The 22756-nt window shown below is 50.7% G+C and overlaps 1 protein-coding gene across 2 annotated transcripts; it reads right to left on the bottom strand.

Moving 5' to 3' along the window:
• Window positions 1–1785: 1785 nt before the first annotated feature.
• TMEM222 (transmembrane protein 222) lies at window positions 1786–14247 on the bottom strand. 2 transcript variants are annotated; one of them, XM_060089234.1, is made up of 6 exons: window positions 14013–14247; window positions 7541–7625; window positions 5842–5873; window positions 4240–4336; window positions 4024–4154; window positions 1786–2885 (listed from the first exon to the last, which is right to left on the bottom strand). In XM_060089234.1, the coding sequence occupies exons 1-6, from the start codon at window positions 14207–14209 to the stop codon at window positions 2798–2800; spliced, it is 630 nt and encodes a 209-aa protein (XP_059945217.1). In that variant the 5' UTR covers window positions 14210–14247; the 3' UTR covers window positions 1786–2797. The 2 variants fall into 2 exon arrangements, with proteins under 2 accessions (XP_059945217.1, XP_059945218.1); XM_060089235.1 differs by having other exon boundaries at window positions 4033–4154.
• Window positions 14248–22756: the final 8509 nt, after the last annotated feature.

The following is a 22756-nucleotide window of genomic DNA, read 5'->3' as shown; positions in this document are numbered from 1 at the left end:
AAAAAATCTACTCCAAACCAGCAGGAGTCTCATCACCTCCCAAGACAGTCCATCATGCTTTGGGCTGCCTGGCCTCTCAACCCAACCCTCAGGACCCTGCCGAGCTCTGACTGGTCCTCATCTCCTGTCTCCTACGTCCTTAGAGCCCTACCTACGGGCTCTGCTTCCTGTCCTTTCAACACCCAGACCCATTTGTGCTCCCAGCTCCTCAGCTGCAGAATGCCTTCCCCACCCGTCGCCACCCCTGCAGGGCCTTGATGCTCTGCACTGCTGCTGGTCTCCAGGCAACACCCGCTGGCTAAGAGCTCCCAGGCCTGGGTTAAAATTCTGGCTCTGCCACATGGCCTGTGGCCTTGGATCAGTGACAATCTCTGTAAGCCTTACTCTCTCCATTTATGAAGCAGGGACAATGGCAGCCATCTCCTGGGACTGTCGTAAAGAGATTCCTTTCTCCTGCCTCCAGCGCCCACTCTCCCTTCTTGTCGGTCACAGACCCACCCCACTTTCCCTCGTGTGCTCCAGTGGGGCCACCTTGCAGGGTGGCTCTGAATGGGGGCTCTGGAGCCTGGCTGCTGGGTTTGAACATGGTTCCACTCTTCCTACCTCTGTGACCTCGAGCAGGTCGTGTCACCTCTCTGTGCTTTTTTTCATCTTAAAATGGGGATGAGAGCACCTACCTCATGGGACTGTGGTGAGGATAAATGATGTACTTTATCAGCACATAGTGAGCACTCAGTAACTGTTGGTGATTTTTATGGCACCTGTTTATGTCCCATCACCACATGGCTGCTTTAAAGTTCTGCTGGGTGAAAACAGGCCTTAAAGCTTGTGTCCATTTTGCTGTGGTGTCCTCCATACCAGAATTTAACCCCAACCCTTAGGTGGGTGGACCCATAGGCAGAACAGACTTTTGAAAATGGGATTGCTCTGAAGAGGGGAGGGGTTACCTCTGTCATGCCCTGGAGAAGCCCCAGGCTTGGAAACCACAGCACCGCAGGGTCTGGGATGAGCTGATGGACACTTGATCCAGGGCCCTGAAGGCCGCAGCTAGAGCTGTCCCCAAGGCCATCCTCAGGGTGAACACAAAGGGCTCTCAGGATTCAGAGACCAAATCCTTTGCTAGTTCAACTAAAGTGATACCTGGCATAGGGCAAGGTTAGGAAAGACTTCACCAAGGAAGTGGCTTTTAAGCTGGGCCTTGAGAAGGAAGGGCACGACTTCAACAGGTGGAAAGCAAAGGACCAGAAGTGGGTGGGTGTTGGGGAGCAGGTGCTGCCCTGTCTCGGTAGAGAGTGGGATGCACGGAGAGTGAGAGTGCAGGGTCCCGAAGGCCACGGAGAAGTAGAGGCACCACGGAGCAGGGCAGTGACTGGACCACTGTGGGTGAGCACGGGGAGCTTGGCAACGTGATCAATGGATACGGTGGGGGCCAGGTCCAGGGCCCTGGTCTGTCAGCACTGACTCCCAATCTTACTGCCAAGTTCTTGCCAACAGGGAATGTGGGAGGGGTTTCAATATTCGCCTGCCTCAAGGAGAAAGCTTTGGGATGGTGGACGAGGCATGGAGAACTCGCAGCGCTCCGGCTCAGAGCAGGATACACCCGAGGGATGCTGACTCCTGCAAGCTCCAGGCACTGGACGAGGACCCCACCATGTCCCTGGCAACCAGACCCCTTGCCGGAGGCAGAGGAACCCAAGTTCACCACGAAGATAGGAGCTGAAGGGAGCGCATGTCTTCAGTGAAACCAGGGACCACTGAAGGGAGAAATCAAGGACAAGCACGGTCTGGAGTTAAAACTCTTTATTGTCCTGCCCAGGAGCCCCACACAAAGGAATCCATGGAGCAGGGGTGAGGGGGGCAGCACAGGCCTGTCCCACAACTTGAAGAGAAGGGGGAGCCGTGGGAGGTGGGAGGAGACAGCTCCCATTCAGCTCCCTGATGGCGCTGGCTGCTCCAACGGCCCCCTGACATCTCGGACCCAAGGGGTGCCGTCACCAGTGCGAGGCCCGTTCCTGGGGCCAAGGACAAGTTTTGTTACATCGCTCTGATCTGCAGGGGTCACTCTGGATACGTCAGTGTCACTCATCTCTCCAGCCTGGTTGGGGGAGCCCAGGCCCCAAACTGCAGGGGGGAGATGGGCCCAAGTGCTTGGAGGCCCTGGGAGAGTGGGAAGAGGGGGCTGCATGGGCTGGTGGCTGCCAGGAGTGGGGCGCAAACTACCCCTAGTGCAGCTTCTGGCAGACATCTGAAGGGGGCCCGTCAGCCCTACTGGACCATTCTAGAGGCCAGTGGAGAAGGCCCCAGGGTGGCTGAGTTTATGCAGACTTCTTAGTGTACCTTCACCCTGAGACCAGAGTCTTGGCAGGAGAAGGGGCTTCAAATCCAGCTCTGGTCCCTGTGCTGCCTTGTCTGGTGGGTCCAAATATCCTTCCCTCCCCCACCAGGCACTGGGCTGAGGCAGAGGGAGCCCAGCAGGCAGTGGCAGACACAGCTCTAGAGGGAAGCTAAGGCTTTTCCAACAGATGAACAAAGGGTGCCTCAAGGGTGGGAGTCACAAGCCTGGGAAGGAGGGGGCAGGGAGCTTCTGAGCGACCAGTGAGACACAAAATGCAAACAGACACAAAAACCACCCCATGCTCATCCTCAGCCCTTATTCCACCCCACTTAGCCCAGAGCCCTGGACTAAAACCAGCAGGCCCATCCCTGCCTTTCGGGGCGAGGAGAAAGAATCTGGAACGAAAGGTGATGGCGGCTGCCTCCTCAGGAGCCTGGTGGGCCCAGGGCCATGGGGCAGCCATCACCGCAGGTTAAAGACCAGGCTGACGCTTAGGATGACACCCAGGAGGAGAACAAAGGGCAGCCAGGTCTTCACGAAGGCCCCGATGCTGATGGAGAGAGGGGAGCATGGGAGGGAAGGGCCCAGTGAGTGGGCGTGTGGTCCGGCACACTGTCCTCCCACAAACCCAGACGGGGCCGCTTCCCCCAAGGGAGCTCCTGGAACTACCTCCCTCACCCCGAAACTCAGTCAACTAAGGGACTGGGCCAGGCCTGGTGCCCGCTGTGGAGGAGCACCAGCTACGGTCCTGGGCAGGGGCTGTTCCAGGCTCCTGGTGGAGATGTGACACCTCGCTGGGTGGGTACAGGAGACACGCCCACCCTCTGGGCCTTCCTGACTCCATCCACAATCACCCCCGTGTCTGGGGAGAGGTCGGCGGCGAGAGGACCCAGAAGTCTTCAGTCTGGGTGGGGAAGCCAGGAGTGCCCTGGCTGCTCACAGCCCAGTGGGCGGGGAGGGGTCAGCGAGAGTTAGCGCCGGGCTATGGCTCAGCCCGGCTTCAACCCCGCCTCTGCCTCAGTCTCTATGTGACCACAGATAAGGTCTTCCCAGGAGACCTCTAAAAGCCTTTGGACCAAAAAAGACCCTAAAAATCTCCTTTTCAGAAGCTCTTAATGATAAGCGCAGCTGGAAGAAAGCCTGGAGGCAGCTGGGTCAGCCCAGGTGTGCGCTGGCTCCCCGGTGGGAGGGTCACTCCACTTCTCTGAGCTCCCTTTATCTGTGAATTAGGACCAAGGCCTTTGACCTCACAAGTCATGAGGTGGGGGCTTCAAAGGTCATCCCAGGCCACCACTGGGGCCCACCCGCCCAGAACCCTGCCTCTGACGAGGGATGCTGGGAGGGGCCCCTATGGGGTCACCCACCCTCTTCTGAGGGCCCACCTGTTCACTGGACCTGAGCACAGGGCTCTGTACACACGCGGCATCCCTGAGGAGCCAGAATCATTATCTCCATTTTACCAAGGACAGTTGCAGCTCCAGAGAGGCCAAGGCAGCTACCCAAGATCTCACAGTGAGCAAGGGACAGAGCTGGGCTTCAGACAGCACCGCCCTCTTCACCAGGAGCTCAGCTAGTTGTTTTCCTGCTTTGTCCCTGCTGGCTGAAGGACCCCAGAAATGGCCCTGTTGGGATCCGTGGGAGAGCGGCCCCGGGAAGGGTGGCGGCGGCCAGGGGGACAGGCAGCGCACCTGACGTACTTCCCATACAGCAGGCAGAAGAAGCAGAGAGTCACCATGTTCCAGTTGGTGCTGTTGTTGTAGCGCATCAGGTTCAGGGCCAAGGCCACATGTGAGTGGCAGTTGTCACAGCAGAGACTGTGCTGGAGATGCAGGATGGGCTGGGTCAGGATGGGCTGCGGGGAAACCTCCCACCCTCGTTCCCGCCCTCAGGAGCAGCCCACCTACCATGCGGTGTTTGTACTCCTCAGAAGCGTCGTGCACGGCCGTGTCCCACGCATTGGGCCCACTAGCATATACCTGAGCAGGGTCCAGCTTCCAGTACCTGAGGGGGGAGAAGGGGTTCTGGGCACTGGCTCAGCTCCACAAATGTCCCCTGACGCCTGCTCTGTGCAGGGCCTTGAGCTGGGTGCTGAGGCTACAGGGGTGAGCCAGGTCCAGGGAAAGGGCCACACAGCAGACAACTGCAACAGTGTGACATGCCCACTGCCATGTGGATCCTGGGGAGGATATGAACTCACTCACTGGGGATGTGAGGGGCTTCCTGGGGGTGACACCTGAGTCCAGTGTGAAGGAGGAAGGAATAGCCAGGCGCAGAATGGGGAGTGAATATTCTAGGGAGAGGGAACAGTTTGAACAGAGGAAGCGGCACAGAACTGTGAAGTGTGTACCAGAAATTAAGTAACTGGGCACTGCTGGGGGGATTCAGAGGGAAGAACGGGGTGAGGGATGTTGGAAGGTGAGGCTGGAGATGCAGGGGGGCCACGTTCTGGGCAACTTGAATGTCATCCTGAGGAGTTCATCCGTCAGAAAGCATTCTCCCCATCTCCCCACATGGGAGACTAGGGTGAATGGGAGAATAGCTGGTGGAGCTAAAGTCTGTGAACCTCAAGCCGGGTGACACTCCAAAGGGTCTCGGGCCAGGGGGCACTGGGAGGTCAGAGCGCCCTCTGGCTACTATGTGGGGAATGGCTTGACAGAGGGGCCTACAGACTGGACCAGTGAGAAACCACCGTGGCCGGGACTTCAGCTGCTCAGGGGTTCCTGCCTGGAAACAGGTGTCCTTACAGCTCTCGCTGAGGAGCAGTCTGGCAGCAGACACCCAGACCAGAGGCCCCTGGCTCACACTTCCACCTGCCTGAGGACGTCAGCACGGTTTGGAGAGCCCAGCTCCAGGCCGCCTATGCTGTGTGGGACACCAACTCCTCCTTGGGCTCCACCCTCCTGGACGCTGCCTTGGGCAACAGAGCATCTGATGCTGTTCTGAGCAGACTGAAGACTGAGGGACTGTCACCAGACCCACAACTGAGGTGGGCCCCCAAGACAGAAAAATGAAGTCCAGAAATCCCATGCAAACCAGCAATAGCTGCAGGAGAGACTAAACTGCCTTTATTCTCTCCAACCAGAACTTTCCAGCAGAGTTCCAAACCATGCCTCCCTTACACCTTAAATGGCATGTTTGTTCCTTGAGGGGCAGGAGAAACAGTCCAGGTTTTGGAGTGAGACGGACCTGCGTGTGAGTCCCAGCTCTGCCACTTCCTTTGTGATCTTGACCAAGTCCCTTCCTTATCTTCACCTTTCCGATGGAGCTGAAAACACGACCTTGCAGGGCTGAGGCAAGGCCTAGACGGCCTGTGGATAAAGGACCCAGCCAGGGACTGGAGCAGGAGATGTGTGGTACAAGGTCAGATGCTCTGGTAGACCCTGGCTGCCCCCCTTCACCCCATCCTCAGGCTGCTGGCTCCTGCTGTGCCCCAGAAGGCCTGGCCTGCTGCTCCAGGTAGGAGGAAGCTGGCTCTAGGGCCAATCACACGGATGTCCACCACTTACTTGGCAGGCTTCCCGAAGGCCATGTTGTCTTCCTGTTGAGGGACAAGAGCAGAGGTCAGTGGGGAACTGCGTCCAGCCCAGCCGACAGACCTGGGTTGGTGGTGGAAGTGTCGTGACTTAGAAGGAGGTAAGTGGGTGGGCAGAAGTGGAGCCCGGGCCCTGCTCTGGGGTTGGTGGGATATCTGAAGGGCCAGCAGTGGCTCAGGAGTGCACAGAGCACTGCCCCCGGAGACCGAAGACTCGGGGTGCAGCCCTGACTGCCTCTGTGTGGCTGCCAAGTAACTCTCTCACCCTCTCTGGGCCTTGTTTTCTCCAGATTCTCTGGTCAATCTCTGGTCCTTGTCCACAGGGAAGTGGTTTCCTTCGTGGTGTGAGTGAGGACACCCTCTGACCTCCTGACCCGACAGTGGTGGCCCACACAGAATCTGGCAGTGTGACTGCAGTCAAGGCAGGACGTGGGCTGGGTTGGGGTGAGTGGGGTAGACACAGCGGTTGGGCCTCAAGAGGCCTGCTATGAGGGGGATGTTTTAGCCAAGTCCTAGACCTGCCACACAAGATGTGGGTCCAGGAGTTACAAAGGGACAGATTCTGGGTTCAGAATCTGCTGACAGAGCTGGTCAAAGATGAATGATCATACACGTATATGACAGTGAAAGTAATGGGTATGAAAGACCTTTGTGGTGTTAAGATGATCATGACAAATACGAATATAAACAGGTTGGTGCCACCACACCCATTCATCCCGGCCTCTGATGGAGAGGAAGCTGCCACCTCGAAATAGGCAGGATACTGCCTGCTCATCTGGAGCAAGCCCACTGCCCTATCTCAGGCACATCCCCAGGGAACAGACCTGAGAACACAGCTGGTTCATTCTAGAAGGTCCACCCCCTCTTCTCCATGGCCACACCCAGGGAACCATGTCAGCCTCCCCTGTGCCCCCGCCTTGTGACTCCCACCTTCTGAAGGTCCAGACACTTGGTTCCTGGACCAAGGAACCAGGATGGTCTGACTCTCCACTCTTGCCTCTAACCCTACCCAGGTCTTGGTACCCCCGGGGTGGGCAAAGGGCCGGGTCAGTTACTTAAGAATCTTTCTGTGACACATATATATGGAATTTAAGAAAAAAAAATGTCATGAAGAACATAGGGGTAAGACAGGAATAAAGACACAGACCTACTAGAGAATGGACTTGAGGATATGGGGAGGGGGAAGGGTAAGCTGTGACAAAGTGAAAGAGCGGCATGGACATATATACACTACCAAACGTAAGGTAGATAGCTAGTGGGAAGCAGGCGCATAGCACAGGAAGATCAGCTCGGTGCTTTGTGACCGCCTGGAGGGGTGGGATAGGGAGGGTGGGAGGGAGACGCAAAAGGGAGGGGATATGGGAACATATGTATATGTATAACTGATTAAATTTGTTATAAAGCAAAAAATAAATAAATAAATAAATAAATAAATAAATTTAAAAAAAAAAAAAGAATTTTTCTGGCCAGACTGCCCTCCTGGCCTGTCCTGGAGGCAAGAGAAGGGGGAAAGGGGTCAAACACTGGTGAGAAGCAGAGGGCCGGACCAGGACTGCATGGCATCTGCATTCTCCTGCATATTGGGGAGACAGGAAGGCTGCCTGTGGGCAAGATAGGCTAGCTTTCCACTTGGGCCCTGGAACCCTCCAGAGGGGGGCAGAATGGGGACTCACCGACACAAAGTAGGGGCCAGCAAAGTCCCGAATGACTCCTGTGGATGTGCAGATGCCCATGTGGCCGATGATGGGGAAAAACCACCTGTGGAAAAAAGGACAGGGAAAGGGCAGAGTTTGTGGGTGTCTTTCAGCTGGTCAGACAGACGCTGGGAACAGTCCATCCAGGGTGACAGCATATGAATATAACGTTGTGTGGTAAGTGTCCACTAGGGTGGCGGCGGCGGGAGGGGAAGTACAGAAGAGGGGCAAGTGCAAGTGAACAGCAGAGCGGGGAACCAGCGCGGCCCACAGAACAGCTAAACTCAGAGGACGGTAACGCTGCGTGTGGTGAGGAGGCGGAGCAACTGCAACTGTCTTCTCACTGCTGCTGGGAGAATAAACTGTTTCCACAGCTTTCGAAAACTGGTACCACACCCTCTACCTCAGCAATTCCACTTCAGAGTATACACCTAACAGAAACAAATGCGTGTGTCCACCAAAGCCGTGGACAAGAATGTTCACAGCACCTTTATTAAAAAATAGCTGGAAACAACAGTAGTCAAAGTTCACTGAACCACACACTTAAAATGTATGCACTTTATTGTATGTGAATTATATCCCAATAAAGTTGATTAAAAAAACCTAGAAATAATCCAAATGTCCCACAGTAGTAAAATGGGTAAGTAAATTGGGGTATAGTCATACAGTGAAATAGTAGGTAACAATGAAAAATAATAAACTGCTATGCACAACACGGATTCTCACATATACAAGGCAGAGTAAAAGAAAACTTACACTAAAGTGCATGCATATTATTCTGTTTATGTGAAGTTCAAGAACAGGCAAAACTAATCTATTGTGCTGGAGGGCAGAAGAGGGGTTATTTCTGTGGCAGAACTGACTGGCACAAGGGAGCCCACTGGATACTGGAAACATCCTCTTGACCTGGGTGACATGAGTGCACACACATGCAAAATTCACTGAGCCGTATACTTAAGATTTTTACACTTTATGGTACATGTTATACCTCAATTAAAAAGTTTTTAAAAAAGTGTTGGGGGGCACTTAAACCAGCGTGTGTGTGTGTGTGCGTGTGCGTGCACGCGTGTGCACACATTGGGGTGGGGGTGGGGTTCAGAAGGCTCCTCTGAGGAAATGATTAAGAAACAATGTGTGCAAGGGTAGAGATCAGGACAAAAGCATGATGTATTCCAGGAACTGAAAGTTTGATTTTTTTTTAATTCTAATTTTTATTTTTTTTGGCTGTGTTCAGTCGTCGTTGCTGCACGCGGGCTTTCTCTAGTTGTGGCGAGCGGGGACTACCTTTTCGTTGTGGTGGGCGAGCTTCTCATCGTGGTGGCTTCTCTTGCTGAGGAGCACGGGCTCTAGGCACACGGGCTTCAGTAGTTGCGGCATGCAGGCTCAGTAGTTGTGGCTCACGGGCTCTGAAGCGCAGGCTCAGTAGTTGTGGAGCATGGGCTTAGTTGCTCCGTGGCATGTGGGAACTTCCCGGACCAGGGATAGAACCCGTGTCCCCTGCACTGGCAGGCAGATTCTTAACCACTGCACCACCAGGGAAGTTGAAAGTTTGAATTTTTAAAAGCCATGGGCATTTAAAAAAACCCAAATCTCAGTTGGACTCCGATATGCAAAACGCACAGGAACTCCGGATCTGTTTGTAGTCTGAGAACCGTGGCTCTACAGGAACTAGGTGCTGGAGAGACTGATCCAGTTTAAGAAGGACTCCCAGGGAAAAAAAAGAAAAAAGGACTCCCAGGGCCAGCAGCCACGTGCTGATTTGAAGGCTGCCTGCTGGGAGGTGGAGGCAAAAGCCACAGAGATATAGCCCAAGGAAACAATTACACGGGGCTGGGGCAGAGTCAGCAAAGACTTCACACAGGAGGTAACTTTTAACCTTGACCTGTGAAAGCACAGGATGTTGACAGGCAGAAAGCAAAACTCCAAGGCAAAATGCTGCACGTGCCTGGAGAATGGGAGGGGGACAGGAGTTCAGAGGCTGTTCTGGAATACTGGCAAGAGATGATGGTGATCCTGACCAGAGTACTGGTCAGGTGAGAAGCAGATGGCTTGAGAAGATCTTTAAAAGGAAGACTGGGCAGTTTTATGACGATAGGATAGAGCTCTTCCACGTCTGCAGCTTGACCACCTGAAAGGATGGTGGGGCCAGAGTGGTCTTTTTGTTTTTGGCTGTGCCGCATGGCTTGCGGGATCTGTTTCCGGACCAGGGATTGAAGCCGGACCCCCGGCAGTGAAAGCGCCGAGTCCCAACCTTACTGGACGGCCAGGGAATTCCCCAGAGTGGTCTTTTAAGAACATGATCCAGATTCTGTCATTCCCTTGCTTTAACATCCATTACGGGCTTCCTATTACACTTATACTCCAAACTCCTTCCAACAGTCTGGCCCTGCTTATTCCTTGAAGTCACCTCACTCTTCTCTCTAGCTACACTGCCCACTTCTGGCTCCTCAGACACACCAAATCCTCCCACCTCAATGCTTTTTTTTTTTTTACATTTGCCTTCGTCCCAGACACTCTTCTAGAGCTTCACACAGCTGGCTGCTTCTCATCATTTAGGCCTCAGCTCAACAGTCAACTTTGGAGGTTTCCCTTGACAGTGCCTTCTAGAGTAGCCACACACAACCCCAGGCATCCCAGATCCCATTTCTCTGCTTTAATTTCCTCATAGTATCTACTGTTATCTGCAATCATCTTGTTTACTGTTATGGTTACTGTCTTTCCCCTCTAGTATGTAAACTCCGAGAGAGCAGGGGTTTTCTCTTATTGATTAGAGTAGCCCCCAGGGCTGTGCCTGGCACAGAGCTGGAGCTAAGCAGTCATTGACTAAATGATGCATGAATGAATATCATGCATTTAAGAGTGGAGTCAGGTTCTGAGGTCAGACCTGGGTTGAGTCTTGACTGTTTTGGGCAGGCACTCACTCCTATCTGTCAGTGAGAGGTGAACAGTGATGATGATGACCTCAATGGGGGGCGATTGTGAGGATCAAACAGGATATGCCTGCAAAATGCTTATGACACTTCCCTGCACTTGGTAGTTGCCCAATGTTGTTACCATGGGGTGTACAATAAATACTTGCTATCTGATTGGCTGGACTGGCTGGCGTACAATAAGTCGCTTTAGACTCATAGTGTCCACAGGATGGACACTCAGAACTATGGGAAAGTAGCTCCTCTGGCTTCTCAGGCCCTAATCTCAAGACCCATCTCCCCCTCCCACCCTCAATTCCTTTCATCTGGTTGGGGAGAAGGTCTGGGTTTGACCAATACTCCACATACCACGGCTTCGCTGGAAGTTAGAGTAAAGGCTGGAGAAAACAGAAGAGTCTGCGCCTGGGGAAGCTGCAGAGAAGAAACTCTCAAAAGTATTTGTCAGTCTGGAAGCTCCATGAAGGCAAGCTCCAAAGCTGCTTTGTGGACTACTGTCTACTCAGAACTAGTACATAATAGGTCCTCAAGAACTATTTATTGAATGAATGAGTTATTGACTCTGGAGCTGTACCTGGTATAGGTAGACTATTTCAGTGGAAAAAGCCCTATGCTGGCTTCTAAGCCCTTATTTCCTCATGTATAGAATGAGGATGACAGGACCTATTTTCATTACATTGATAAAAGGACTGAATGAGACAGTGAATATAAAATGTTTAGAACAGAGCCCAGAAGAGAGTAAGTTTCCAATCTTTGCTGTTTTTAGTAGTAGCAATAGCTGTTATCTGGCTTTTCATGCAGAATTATCAACACTTCTGAGGGGACAGACAGATCTCTGGATTCAGTTTCCTCCTCTCTGATCCCCCCACCCCCCAAATCAATGACAGTTCCTTGTGCCACATCTATTCCTAGCTCCGCATTCTAGGTCAGCAGTCACCACAATGTATTACAATGGTGAGTTCACCTGTCTCTCTCTCTCCGGCTGGAAGGCGAGTCCTTTGATGGGAACATGAGCCTTCTGATGGGGCAGTAGGCCTTATTCATCTTATGAACACGTGTAAATAGATCTGAATAGAAATGGGGTGCGTGCTGCTTCCGTCCCCGACGACTGGGGATCGTGGTGCTTCCACTTAATGTTGCTACCAGCTCTCTGAAGAGCAGAAGGCTCCACAGACGTGTCTTTGAGAACAGGGAGAAACCAAAGAGATCTCGGGACAACAAGACAGGTTTTCTCAAAACCAATACATTCCCTCCCAGTTATTCTCACATTAACATTTTACTTTCTTCATAGCACGATTCACTATCAGTTCTCTCTTTTTTTTTTTTTTTTTTTTTTTTTTTTTTTTTTTGCGGTACGCGGGCCTCTCACTGTTGTGGCCTCTCCCGTTGTGGAGCACAGGCTCCGGATGCGCAGGCTCAGCGGCCATGGCTCACGGGCCCAGCGGCTCCGCGGCATGTGGGATCTTACCGGACCGGGGCACGAACCCGTGTCCCCTGCATCGGCAGGCGGACTCTCAACCACTGCGCCACCAGGGAAGCCCTCAGTTCTTTTATTAGTTTACTTGTTTACTGTCTATCTCCTTCCACCATGATTTAAACTCTGTGAGAACAAGGATCATACCTGTTTTACTCACCACTGTATATTCTTATTACCTAGAACTACTCTAGGCAAATAGGAGTCACTTAGTAGGTGTGCTAAAAAGAATACTGAGGGACTTCCCTGGTGGCGCAGTGGTTAAGAATCCGCCTGCCAATGCAGGGGACACGGGTTCAAGCCCTGGTCCAGGAAGATCCCACATGCTGTGGATCAACTAAGCCCGTGTGCCACAACTACTGAAGCCTGTGCGCCTAGAGCCCGTGCTCCGCAACAAGAGAAGCCACTGCAATGAGAAGCCTGTGCACCACAACGAAGAGTAGCCCCCATTCGCGGCAACTAGAGAAAGCCCGCATGCAGCAACGAAGACCCAACACAGCCAAAAATAAATAAATAAATAAATAAATTTTTTTTTTAAAAAGAAAAGAATACTGAATTAATCAATTAAAACACTTTCTTAAAATTTTTATTTTGAAAGGACTCAGACTTGGGTGTTCTTTTTTTTATTATAAATTTATTTACTTACTTATTTATTTGTTTATTTTTGGCCGCGTCGGGCCTTCGTTGCTGTGCACGGGCTTTCTCTAGTTGCGGTGAGTGGGGGCTACTCTCTGTTGCAGTGGCGTCTCTTTGTTGCAGAGTCTGGGCTCAAGGCATGTGGGCTCAGTAGCTAGGTTCCCGGCTCTAGAGCACAGGTTCAGTAGTTGTGGCACACGGGCTTAGTTGCTCCGCGGCATTTGGGATCTTCCCGGACCAGGGATCGAACCCGTGTCCCCTGCATCGACAGGCAGATTCTTAACCACTGCGCCACCAGGGAAGTCCAAGACTTGGGTGGTCTTAAACAAATGCATAAGCATTTGAAAACAGAACAACTGAAGTATTTTAACATAATACAAGAATTAGGCTCATTTTAGGATCAGCAACATATGAGGACAAAAATGATCCCTTCTCCACACCACTTGGCTGTTTTTGATACAGGGAACAAATATATTCGTCAGGTGAGAGGGGACGGGATGTAGTCGAACGAGAGCAAGTTATGGAGTCAGAAAACGGAGTTTGGGATGCTTTTGCTTACTGTCATGCGAACATGATCAAGACATTTAATGGTACAAATTCATCATCCGAGAATATAATTCCTGCCTTTGAAAGTGGCTGTGGAATTCAGAGAAAATGGGTGTAAAAGAGCTTGGCCAACTGTCCAGCACTGTGAGGAGTGGTTATTATCAGCTGTCAAGGCTGAAGCACGAGGGCAAACCAGCTCCCTACTCCCCCCTCCCCGTCCCCAAGCTCCTTGCTAAAAGGCGCCAGCAGTTTTGGAGCACCTGCTTTCTCTTCTGACAAAGGCTGATGCCATAGAAAGAACCCTGGTCTGGGAGGCAGACAGCCTGGGACCTGAATGCGCTTTGCAACTGAGATGGTGTGTGATCTTCAGCCTCATCTGTGAGACAAAGGGTTGGACTCCCAGATCCCTGGGGGCCCTTCCAATGACGACATCCCAGGAGTCGGTGTGGTCCCAATCAAACTCCCATTCTTGCCTCCAGACCCAGCAGGATGTCCTGCGTATAGGAAGTGACCAGCAATCATTTGTTTAACGAATGAATAAGCCAGTGAGTGAATGAAGATGTCTCTCTCACACCCAGTTAGGGGCCCCTTTTCTGTACGCCCACAGGTCCTTAGCTTCCCAGCCTCAGTACCTTTCCGCGGTCAACAACTGTCTTTCTCTCAGCTCAGACCAGGTGTAATGAGGGAGGGGAGCTTGTCCCATTCACCAGCAGAGCTGGCACCGCGCGGGTGGCGGGGTACTGGTGAACCCCGGACCCGCGGGAAGGGTTTGCTGTGTGTCGGGGCCGGAGGCTGGCACCGGGCCACCGGAGGACGCCACGCGGGCCCGGCTCTCCCGGTCCCCGGGCGGACGCCGGAGGAGACTCACGTGAGCACCGGGATGGGCGTCCACACCACGCAGTAAGGGAAGCGGCTCCGCTCCACGTCCATGACGCCGCTGCCACCACAGCTAAATTGCTTCTTGTCCGTCTCGGCCGCCGTCGGCGCCTCCACTTCCGCCATCCCGGGCGGGGGTGGCAGCAGCGGCGGCAACAGGAGTGGCGAACTCCCTTCCGCTTCCGCCATGCTGCGCGCGCCCCGCTCCGGCCTGCCCCTGATCCAGCGCCGGTCGCTCGGTGGCGTCACTTCCGGAAAGTGGGGTCCGCCAGGCTTGGCCTTCCCGCCGGGAATAGGAGCCGCGTCCTTCTTGGCCCGGCCAACCTCCTTCGGCGCCCGCCAGCCTCGGGTGTTCGCGCTAGCACTGAAGCGCAGCGGAAGGGATGCCCTCAGGCAGCGCGCAGTCTAGCGCGGGAGACTGACCGAGAACTCTGTAATTCAGTACGCTGAGGGCCCCTAAGAGGTGTGGTACAGTCTCCATTTGTTGAGCGCGACTTAGGTGCCACGCACTTGACATACGTTGTTTTTAATCCCCGTAAACTGCTTAGACGTGCGAATTTAGGTATTTCCCTCAAGTTACAAGTGAGAAACTGAGGCTTAAGGGGTGAGGTAAGTGGCCACGACTCAAACCCAAGTCTCTCTCCCTTTTTCGTTCTGTGGTCTCTTGCAAGGTAGTGGTAGCATAAAGGAAGGATAGACTAAAACAATGTGTGGCGTGTGTGCAGAAATAGGGGAAACTTGCCTGAAGATATTTGAGCTGAGCCTTGATGGTTGCCAGGTGGCTCGGGGATGGGGGTGGAGGGTTGCGTGCAGCCGTGCAAAGAAAGGCCTTGCAGAGCAGTGTGCAGGAGTGTGAATATCACCTTGGCTGGAGTAAATCACAAGCCTTAGATGTGATCCGATCCCTTCATTGTACAAATGGGAAAACTGAGGCTCAGGGAAGTTAAAGTAATTGTCTGAGATCACACACTATAAATATAAAGAAGCCAGGGTCAAATCTTGGATTCTTTGGGCTTTTTAACGGATGCCAAGATAGGCAAAGAAAATGGAATTTGCTGGGGTGGGAAGGGAAAATGGGGGACAAAGAAGGAAGGCAGCAGCTAAAAGTCATGCTAGTGGGAGGTGTGGATAAATCCGCTGAGGAAGGTGGGAGATATGCCTTTTGGGGAAGGTTTTTCTTCCATTGAATTACCCTCCCTCAACACTGATCTATAGAAAGCCTACTCTCCTGTTTTTAGCACCTAATATTTTAATGCGTTTTCGGGGGGGTTATGTCTATCTCTGTTATGGAACTCTAAGGTCCTTAATTTCAGTAGCTAGCACTGTTCCTAGTGCAGAGCAGATGCCCACTAGATGTTTACTGATTTACAGAATGACTGGATGTTTTATAAAGGCCTCACAGATATCACAGCTGAAAATGATTCTAACCCACTCAAAATTCTTTGAGTACGTTTATGCCTCTCCTGTGACCCATGTGTGTGATCCTTGACAGGCAACAACCAGCATCTGGCACATGTATGGAATAGATTAAGTTCCTGTGTGTTGAATGAATAAATCACATCTTGATTCAATCACTATAGCTGTCTCATCTCTTCTGGAGGAAGGTCTCCGAGGAAGGTCTATACCTTAGACATTCCTCTACCATCACTGTCAACCTTGGCCATAATTCTAGCAAAGGGCTGGTGGGTGCCCTTTAAACATGTATTGTTTGTAGGGATGAATACACAACCAAAGTCAGTCTTTCTTAGGGCCTGCCACAAATTTGGTTGTACTAACACAAGTACCACATTTAATCTGACAACCTCCAGTGGTTTCCCATTGTACTTTGGATAAAACACAAATATACCATGCTTACAAGGCCCTGCATCATGCCCTTTTTTTTTTTTTAACTTGTTCACTGTCCTACAGCCTCTTTTCAGTTCCTCTCATGTGCCATGCTCTTGTGTACCCCGTGGACTTGGCACACACTGTTCCTTTCTGCCTGAAATGCCTTTTCTCCCTCCAAAACTGGGTAACGTTCATTCATCCTTCAAGTCGCAGATTAAATGTCACTTTCTCAGAGAGCTCTTCCTTGGCCGCCCCATCTAAATTGGAAAGCTCCTGTGAATCTCCCCTGGAATACCTTGTTCTTTTCCTTTGTAGCACATTTGTGGTTGTGTATTGTTGGACTCCCCTACTAGGCTGGAAACTCCTTGAGGGCAGACACTGTATTTGTCTTGTTCACTTTTGTAAACCCAATGCCTAGTAGTGTCTAGCACATAGCATTTGCTTAATATTTGCTAAACTGAATGAATGGCAAATAGTTATAAGCTTGGTATGTATCATATGCTAGCTATAGACAGCCTGAGAGCAGGAACCTAGCTTGTCAGCTGCTACCTCGCAGTGCCCCAAGATTTTTAAGGGACCTGTGGATGTTGGTGGGCACAGTGCTCCGTAGGGTCTGACCAGAGAGCCCTAGCTCCTTGGCCTAGGCAGCTGCAGAAGCAGGGGCATGAGGAGGGCCAGGTACCTGGAGGGAGAAGCCAGCTCTTTCTCTGACTCCTCTGGAGCCTCTCTCCCAGGCTTGTTCCCCTTCGCAGCCCATTCACAGGACCCCCTCCCACATGCACACGTCACCCAGGTTCTCCTACCCAATGTTCAAGCTTCCCTGGCCTGTGCCCTTGCCTCCTGTGCTGCTGCCACCCCTGTCACCCACAGACAGATGGGAAATCTCCATCAAAGACTAACAGTCCCTTCCAGGCTCAGAGGATCACAGCAGGGTCCTGGAAGAAGCTCCTCTAGCAGAGCTCAGGAAAGGATTGATAGAGCTCATAGCTACCCCTCCCCCAACACACACCCCGACCTAAAATAGGAATGACCATCTGGATCCACTTATAGGACTGGCTGGGGGAGGGAAGGATGGCAGAGCTGGAAGCAGTCAAGCTGGGAAAGCTTCAAGGGTAAGATGCTGCTTGTTTGAAGGGTGAACTCGGGGCACGTCCTCTCTTGGTATGAGTCAGGACACCCCCTCAATTGGCCCCATGTAAAAGTCCCCAGGGCTCACACACTTCTTTCCCCAGGCCATCTCACTCCTCATCCTGGCATTCAAGGCCCCCATGGTCTGGCCCCAACCCCCAACCTTCTTTTCCACCCTCATCTCTCTCTCTGTTTCCCTTGGGACTTGCTTGGATTTAACCTCACTGCCCTGTTTGCCCTTCAGAGAAAGAGCCCTGCACTTCATACCTCATGTCTTTGCTCACACTGTTCCTTCAGCAGAGTTCCTTCCCCTACTCTCACCCTTCCCCTACTCTCTACACCACTTTCAGGTTTTCCAGCAAATCCTCCCTCTTTGCTCCCAGAGCACGAAGGCTGTTTTTGCTTATTGCATATTCATGTGTACTTGCATTAGCATTAGCTGTTTACATGTCTGTCTTCCCCAGGAGACAGCAAACTCCTTGAGAAGGGGACTGACTGGATCCATTGGACCTTGTAGTCAGAATGGCACCCGGTAGATAGGAAGTGCTCAGGGAATGGCACCAGAGCTATTTGATGAACATAGATTGGTCGCCTTAATGGCTCTGGTAAAGAATCACCTCAATCAGTAATCCAGGGAAGCAGGGCTGAGCCTGGGGCGATCACAGCGCAGGTTGGAGGAGCTGCTGGGCGTGACGCAGTGTGCATGTGTGTGTGTCCTCTCTTCTGCAGGCTTTCTGCTTCTGCTCCATTGGATTCCCCCCATTAAGCCCTAAACTGTCTTCCTGGATGGCTCCAAACCTTTCTGTGGTGGGGAGGGGACCACTGGGGCTGATACAATGCAAGAAACCATTTGAGAACAGACCCTCTGACCCTTTAGACATCAGAGTTTTACAAAACGACTTTCTTCTCCATTCCATTTTATAGATGGGCAAACTTACCCAACAAATTAGAAAGCACAGCTAGGACCAGAATCTAAGTGTTCTACACCCAGGTGGGCAGTGAAGCACGGTGGTTAAGCATATGAACTCAGGTGTCAGCCGGCAAGCCCAGTATTGACCCTTAGCTTTGTCAGTGGTTGTCCTTAGGAAAGTAACCGAACTTGTCAGGGCATCAATTTCCTCATTCCTAAAATGGGAAACAAAAATTGCAAAGTTCTTGTAAAGTTTATTTGATAGGCTATAGCTGAACAGCTCCTGGCCTAATACGAACACTCAGTGTTGGCTGTTACAGCAATTAAAACCACTCATCACCATCATAGGACTCTTAACCACTTAAGCACTTTGATGCGCATCCTCTCACTGTGATTTGGGGCCTTCTTACGATGCAGTGAAGTAACCAGAGCAGGTATCATGGCACCCATTTTCCCAATGAGAAAAATAGGCCCAGAAAGGTTCAGGAACTTTCCCAAGATCTAAGCATAAATCAGATAGAGTTGGGGTTCTGCACCTTCACCTTGGGCTATCTCTGCTGGTGACCCCTTTTAGGGCCATTAAAGAGTGATGAGGATGAGACCTGAGATTCTGTAAATCGTCATAAAAAAGGTGCAAACTGTGGCATCACTAGGACCAGGACCTATTTTATACATATATCAAGAAGTGGCTTGGGTGCAGGAGGCAGAACATGGCTGAACAAGAGTGCCTCACGCCTGCCATCATGTCCATCAGACACAGAGCCTGGCAAGCAGTGGGGCACTCCACGGCAGAATGTATGGGGCAGGGCTCAAGATTTCTAGTGAAATCTAATGTTCAGGGACCGTGCACAACCCCCTTATTTGCTACCCACATCTTCCAGATAATGCGAAGGCACCAGGAGGGCAGGGACTAATCTGTTGCGTGCATTGTCATTAAGCCAGTGCTAGGCAAATAGAAACTCAAAAAATATCATGACATTAAATAAGAAAGTGATTCTTAAAGAACTGGACCAGGAATCAGAGATTAGAGATCCAGTCCTGGTTTTGTTTCTGATAACTTGGGTTTTAGGCAGTCGATTCCCTCTTCCTGCCCCTCTTTGGAACTCATTGTCCCTATTTGTAGTTTTTAGAGTATTCTGGGTGGTTCTGATGTATAGCCAGGGCTGGGATCCTCTGAGCTGATCTCTCATCACCTTTTAAGTTCTGCAAATGCATTTCAGCATGCTCCTTAGCACAGAGACCCGCAGCAGGCCCCTGGGGCCACAGGGCCACAGGGCCACACCTGCCCACCACAAACACAGGGGTTGCAATTCTAATGTCTGTTTTGCTACATATTCACTACACAGGCTTATCTCACCGAGCCCCAGGCTCCCTGTCAGCAGGGCTGAGTCACATGTGGAAACACATTAAAATGGAGCACCACAGATCTTTTTACTGTCTATAGTTTTGCTTTTCCTAGAATGTCATATAGTTGGAATCATGCGGTATGGCTTTCAGATTGGCTACTTTCACTAAGCAATATGCACTTAAGTTTCCTCCATGGCTTTGTGGCTTGACTGCTCATTTCACTGAGTAATATTCCACTGTATGGCTGTACCCATTTGTTTATCCATTCATTTTTTGAAGGACTTCTTGGTTGCTTCGTTTTTGGCAATTTTCATAAAGCTGCTGTAAACATTCATGTACAGGTTTGTGCATGGACATACATTTTCAACTCATTCGGGTAAATTCTAAGTACAGCAATTGCTGGATCCTATGATAAGACTATCTAACTTTGTAAGAAACTGCCAGACTGTTACCATTTTGCATTCTCACCAGCAATGAATGAGTTCCTGTTGCTTCACATCCTTGTCAGCATTTGGTATCGCCATCCTAATAGGTGTGGAGTGGTATCTCATTGTTGGTTTAATTTGTAATTCCCTAGCGACATAATGCTGGTCATCTTTCGTGTGCTTGTTAGTCACCTGTATATCCTCTTCGGTGAGGTGACTATTCAGATCTTTTGCCCTTTTTTAAAAAAATTTATTTCTTTTTGGTTAGGTTGGGTCTTTGTTGCTGCGCGCGGGCTTTCCCTAGTTGCGGTACACGGGCCTCTCACTGCGGTGGCCCCTCCTGCCACAGAGCATGGCCTCTAGGCACACGGGCCTCAGTGGTTGTGGCTCGTGGGCTCCAGACCGCAGGCTCAGCAGCCGTGGCGCACGGGCCCAGTCGCTCTGCAGCATGTGGGATCCTCCCAGACCAGGGCTCGAACCCGTGTCCCCTACATTGGCAGGCGGACTTCCAACCACTGCACCACCAGGGAAGTCCCTTGCCCATTTTTTAATTGGGTTGCTTGTTTCATATTGTTGACTTGTAAGAATTCTTATATTTTCTCTCAATCCTTGGCTTGTCTTTTTCATTCTCTTAACAGTGATTTCGTAGAGCAGAAGTTTTTTGGGTTTTTTTTTGCGGTACGCGGGCCTCTCACTGTTGTGGCCTCTCCCGTTGCGGAGCACAGGCTCCGGACGCACAGGCTCAGCGGCCATGGCTCACGGGCCCAGCCGCTCCGCGGCATGTGGGATTTTCCGGGACCGGGGCACGAACCCGCGTCCCCTGCATCGGCAGGCGGACCCTCAACCACTGCGCCACCAGGGAAGCCCCGAGCAGAAGTTTTTGATGAAGTCCAATTTATCAATTTTTTTTCATGGGTTGTGCTTTTTATGTTGTATCTAAATACTCACTGCTGAACCCAAGGTCACCTAGATTTTCTCCGATGTTATGTTCTAGAAGTTTTATTGATTTGTGTTTTACATTTAGTTCTATGATCCATTTTGAGTTAATTTTTGTGAATCGTGTAAAGTCAGTGTTTAGTTTTTGTTTTTTTTTTTTGCATGTAGATGTCCAGTTCTTCCAGCACTATTTTTTGAAAAGACTTTCCTTTCTCCACTGAATTGATTCTGCTCTTCTGTCAGAGATCAGCTGACTATATATTTGTGTGGATCTACTTCTGGGTTCTCTAATTCATTCCATTCATTTGTCTGTTCCTTTGCTAATGACACACTGTCTTGGTTATTGTAGCTTTATGATAAGTCTTGAGGTTGGGTAGGGTCAATCCTCTGATATTGTTCTTTCTCTTTGTTATTTGTGTTGGTTATTCTTGGTCTTTGTCTCACCATATAAACGTTAGAATCAGCCTGTTGATAGTCACAAAATAATTTGCTGGGATTTTGATTGAGATTTCACTGAAGCTGTGGACCAAGTTGGGAAGAAATGACATTAATAGTATTGAGTCTTCCTATTTATGAGCATGGAATATCTCTTCACTTATTCTGATTTCCCTTGATTTTTCTCATCAGAGTTTTATAGTTTTCCTCATAAATATCTTGTACATATTTTGCTAGGTTTATTCCTAAGTACTTAGTACCTTTTTTCTTCTTCCCTTTTGTGTGTGTGTGTGTGTGTGTGTGTGTGTGTGTGTGTGTGCTGGTGAGGGCTGAATAGGTGGAGCACAGGGGATTTTTAGGGCAGCGCAACTTTTTTTTGTGTGTGTGGTACGTGTGCCTCTCACTGTTGTGGCTTCTCCCGTTGCGGAGAACAGGCTCTGGACGCGCAGGCTCAGCGGCCACGGCTCACGGGCCCAGCCGCTCCGTGAAACGTGGGATCTTCCCGGACCGGGGCACGAACCCGTGTCCCCTGCACCGGCAGGCGGACTCCCAACCACTGCGCCACCAGGGAAGCCCCATTGTGCAACTATTTTTTGATAGTGTGGGTACAGGACATTACGCGTGTGTCATAATGTCATAATAACCTCTGGCCTAAGAAACCCATAGAACTGTACAATACAAAGAATGAACCCTAATGTAAACTATGGACTTTAGTTAGTAATAATGTATCAATATCAGTTCATTAATTGTAACAAATGTACCACACTAATGCAAGATGTTAATAATAGGAGAAACTAAGCCAGGGAGAGAGGGGTATATGGGACTCTGTACTATCTTTTCAATATTCTGTAAGCCTAAAACTGCTCTAAAAAAAAAAAAGTCTATTAATAAAAAAGTACCAATTCCAAATGGAATGGAGCCCCTCGTAAAGTCTTCCAATGGCTCTTCCTTGCTTACAGGATCAAGCCTACAATCCCTCATCAAGCACAGGAGTCCTCCACAGTTTGGCTGCCCCTGGAGTCCATGGGCCACTCCACCCTCTACAGTGCAGCTGAACTGAATCACTCAGGGTCCATGAGGGCACCTGGGACTACGCCCTACTCCCTTGGCCTGGTACATCGTCCCTTCCTTGCCTGGTCTGTAAATGTCCTGAAGAAGCTTCTGCAGATTTCAATTTGGGAACACAGAGGAATGATAAGCACCTGCTTCGTAACATCACCTACTGTGCTTCTGACAGGACCTCTTCCCTTTCTGTCTCCTGTACTAAACTGAGTACACCCTGCTGGCCTCAGCCTGGTTCTCTCAAAATGCACAAACAGAATAATCACAAAATCTCACTAGTGAAAATATTGTTCCCACAGTATTGAACCACAGTTCCCAAACTGTGCATCAGGGCACCTTAGGGTGCCACAGCAAAGTCACAGGAGCACAGTAGGGTATTATAACTTCACAGTTACTCGGCATCTGTTGGCTACCGAGAGAACTACTAACTCAAGGTGGTTCAGAGTTTTATCATTAGATTGCACTACATTCCTTTGAGTATGTCATCTTTGAGAAGCTGGGTTTTGAGCGGTTGCTGTGATATAAAGCAAATGAAAGTCAATGTGGAACAGGAAATGAGGGTGGTGGGGTCCAATCTGATTAGAAAGTCTGACAAGTTTTACAGCACCCGACAAGCACACAGACTCCATTAGTTATTGTACTTATTCAAGAATGAAATAAAAACAG

Source organism: Mesoplodon densirostris, chromosome 2, assembly GCF_025265405.1.
Source record: "Mesoplodon densirostris isolate mMesDen1 chromosome 2, mMesDen1 primary haplotype, whole genome shotgun sequence".
Classification (NCBI taxonomy): Eukaryota; Metazoa; Chordata; class Mammalia; order Artiodactyla; family Ziphiidae; genus Mesoplodon; species Mesoplodon densirostris.
The sequence above is the reverse complement of the archived record's forward strand: the minus strand, read 5'-3'. Positions and strand labels throughout refer to the sequence as shown.

Excerpts from the sequence above, each read along its gene's own strand:
- TMEM222 (XM_060089234.1), bottom strand. The coding sequence starts at position 14,209 with ATGGCGGAAGCGGAAGGGAGTTCGCCACTCCTGTTGCCGCCGCTGCTG. Across the intron at positions 7,626-14,012 it reads ACGCCCATCCCGGTGCTCAC|GTGGTTTTTCCCCATCATCG; the intron begins GTGAGTCTCCTC and ends TTTTTTCCACAG. Across the intron at positions 2,886-4,023 it reads CTGTATGGGAAGTACGTCAG|CATCGGGGCCTTCGTGAAGA; the intron begins GTGCGCTGCCTG and ends TCTCTCCATCAG.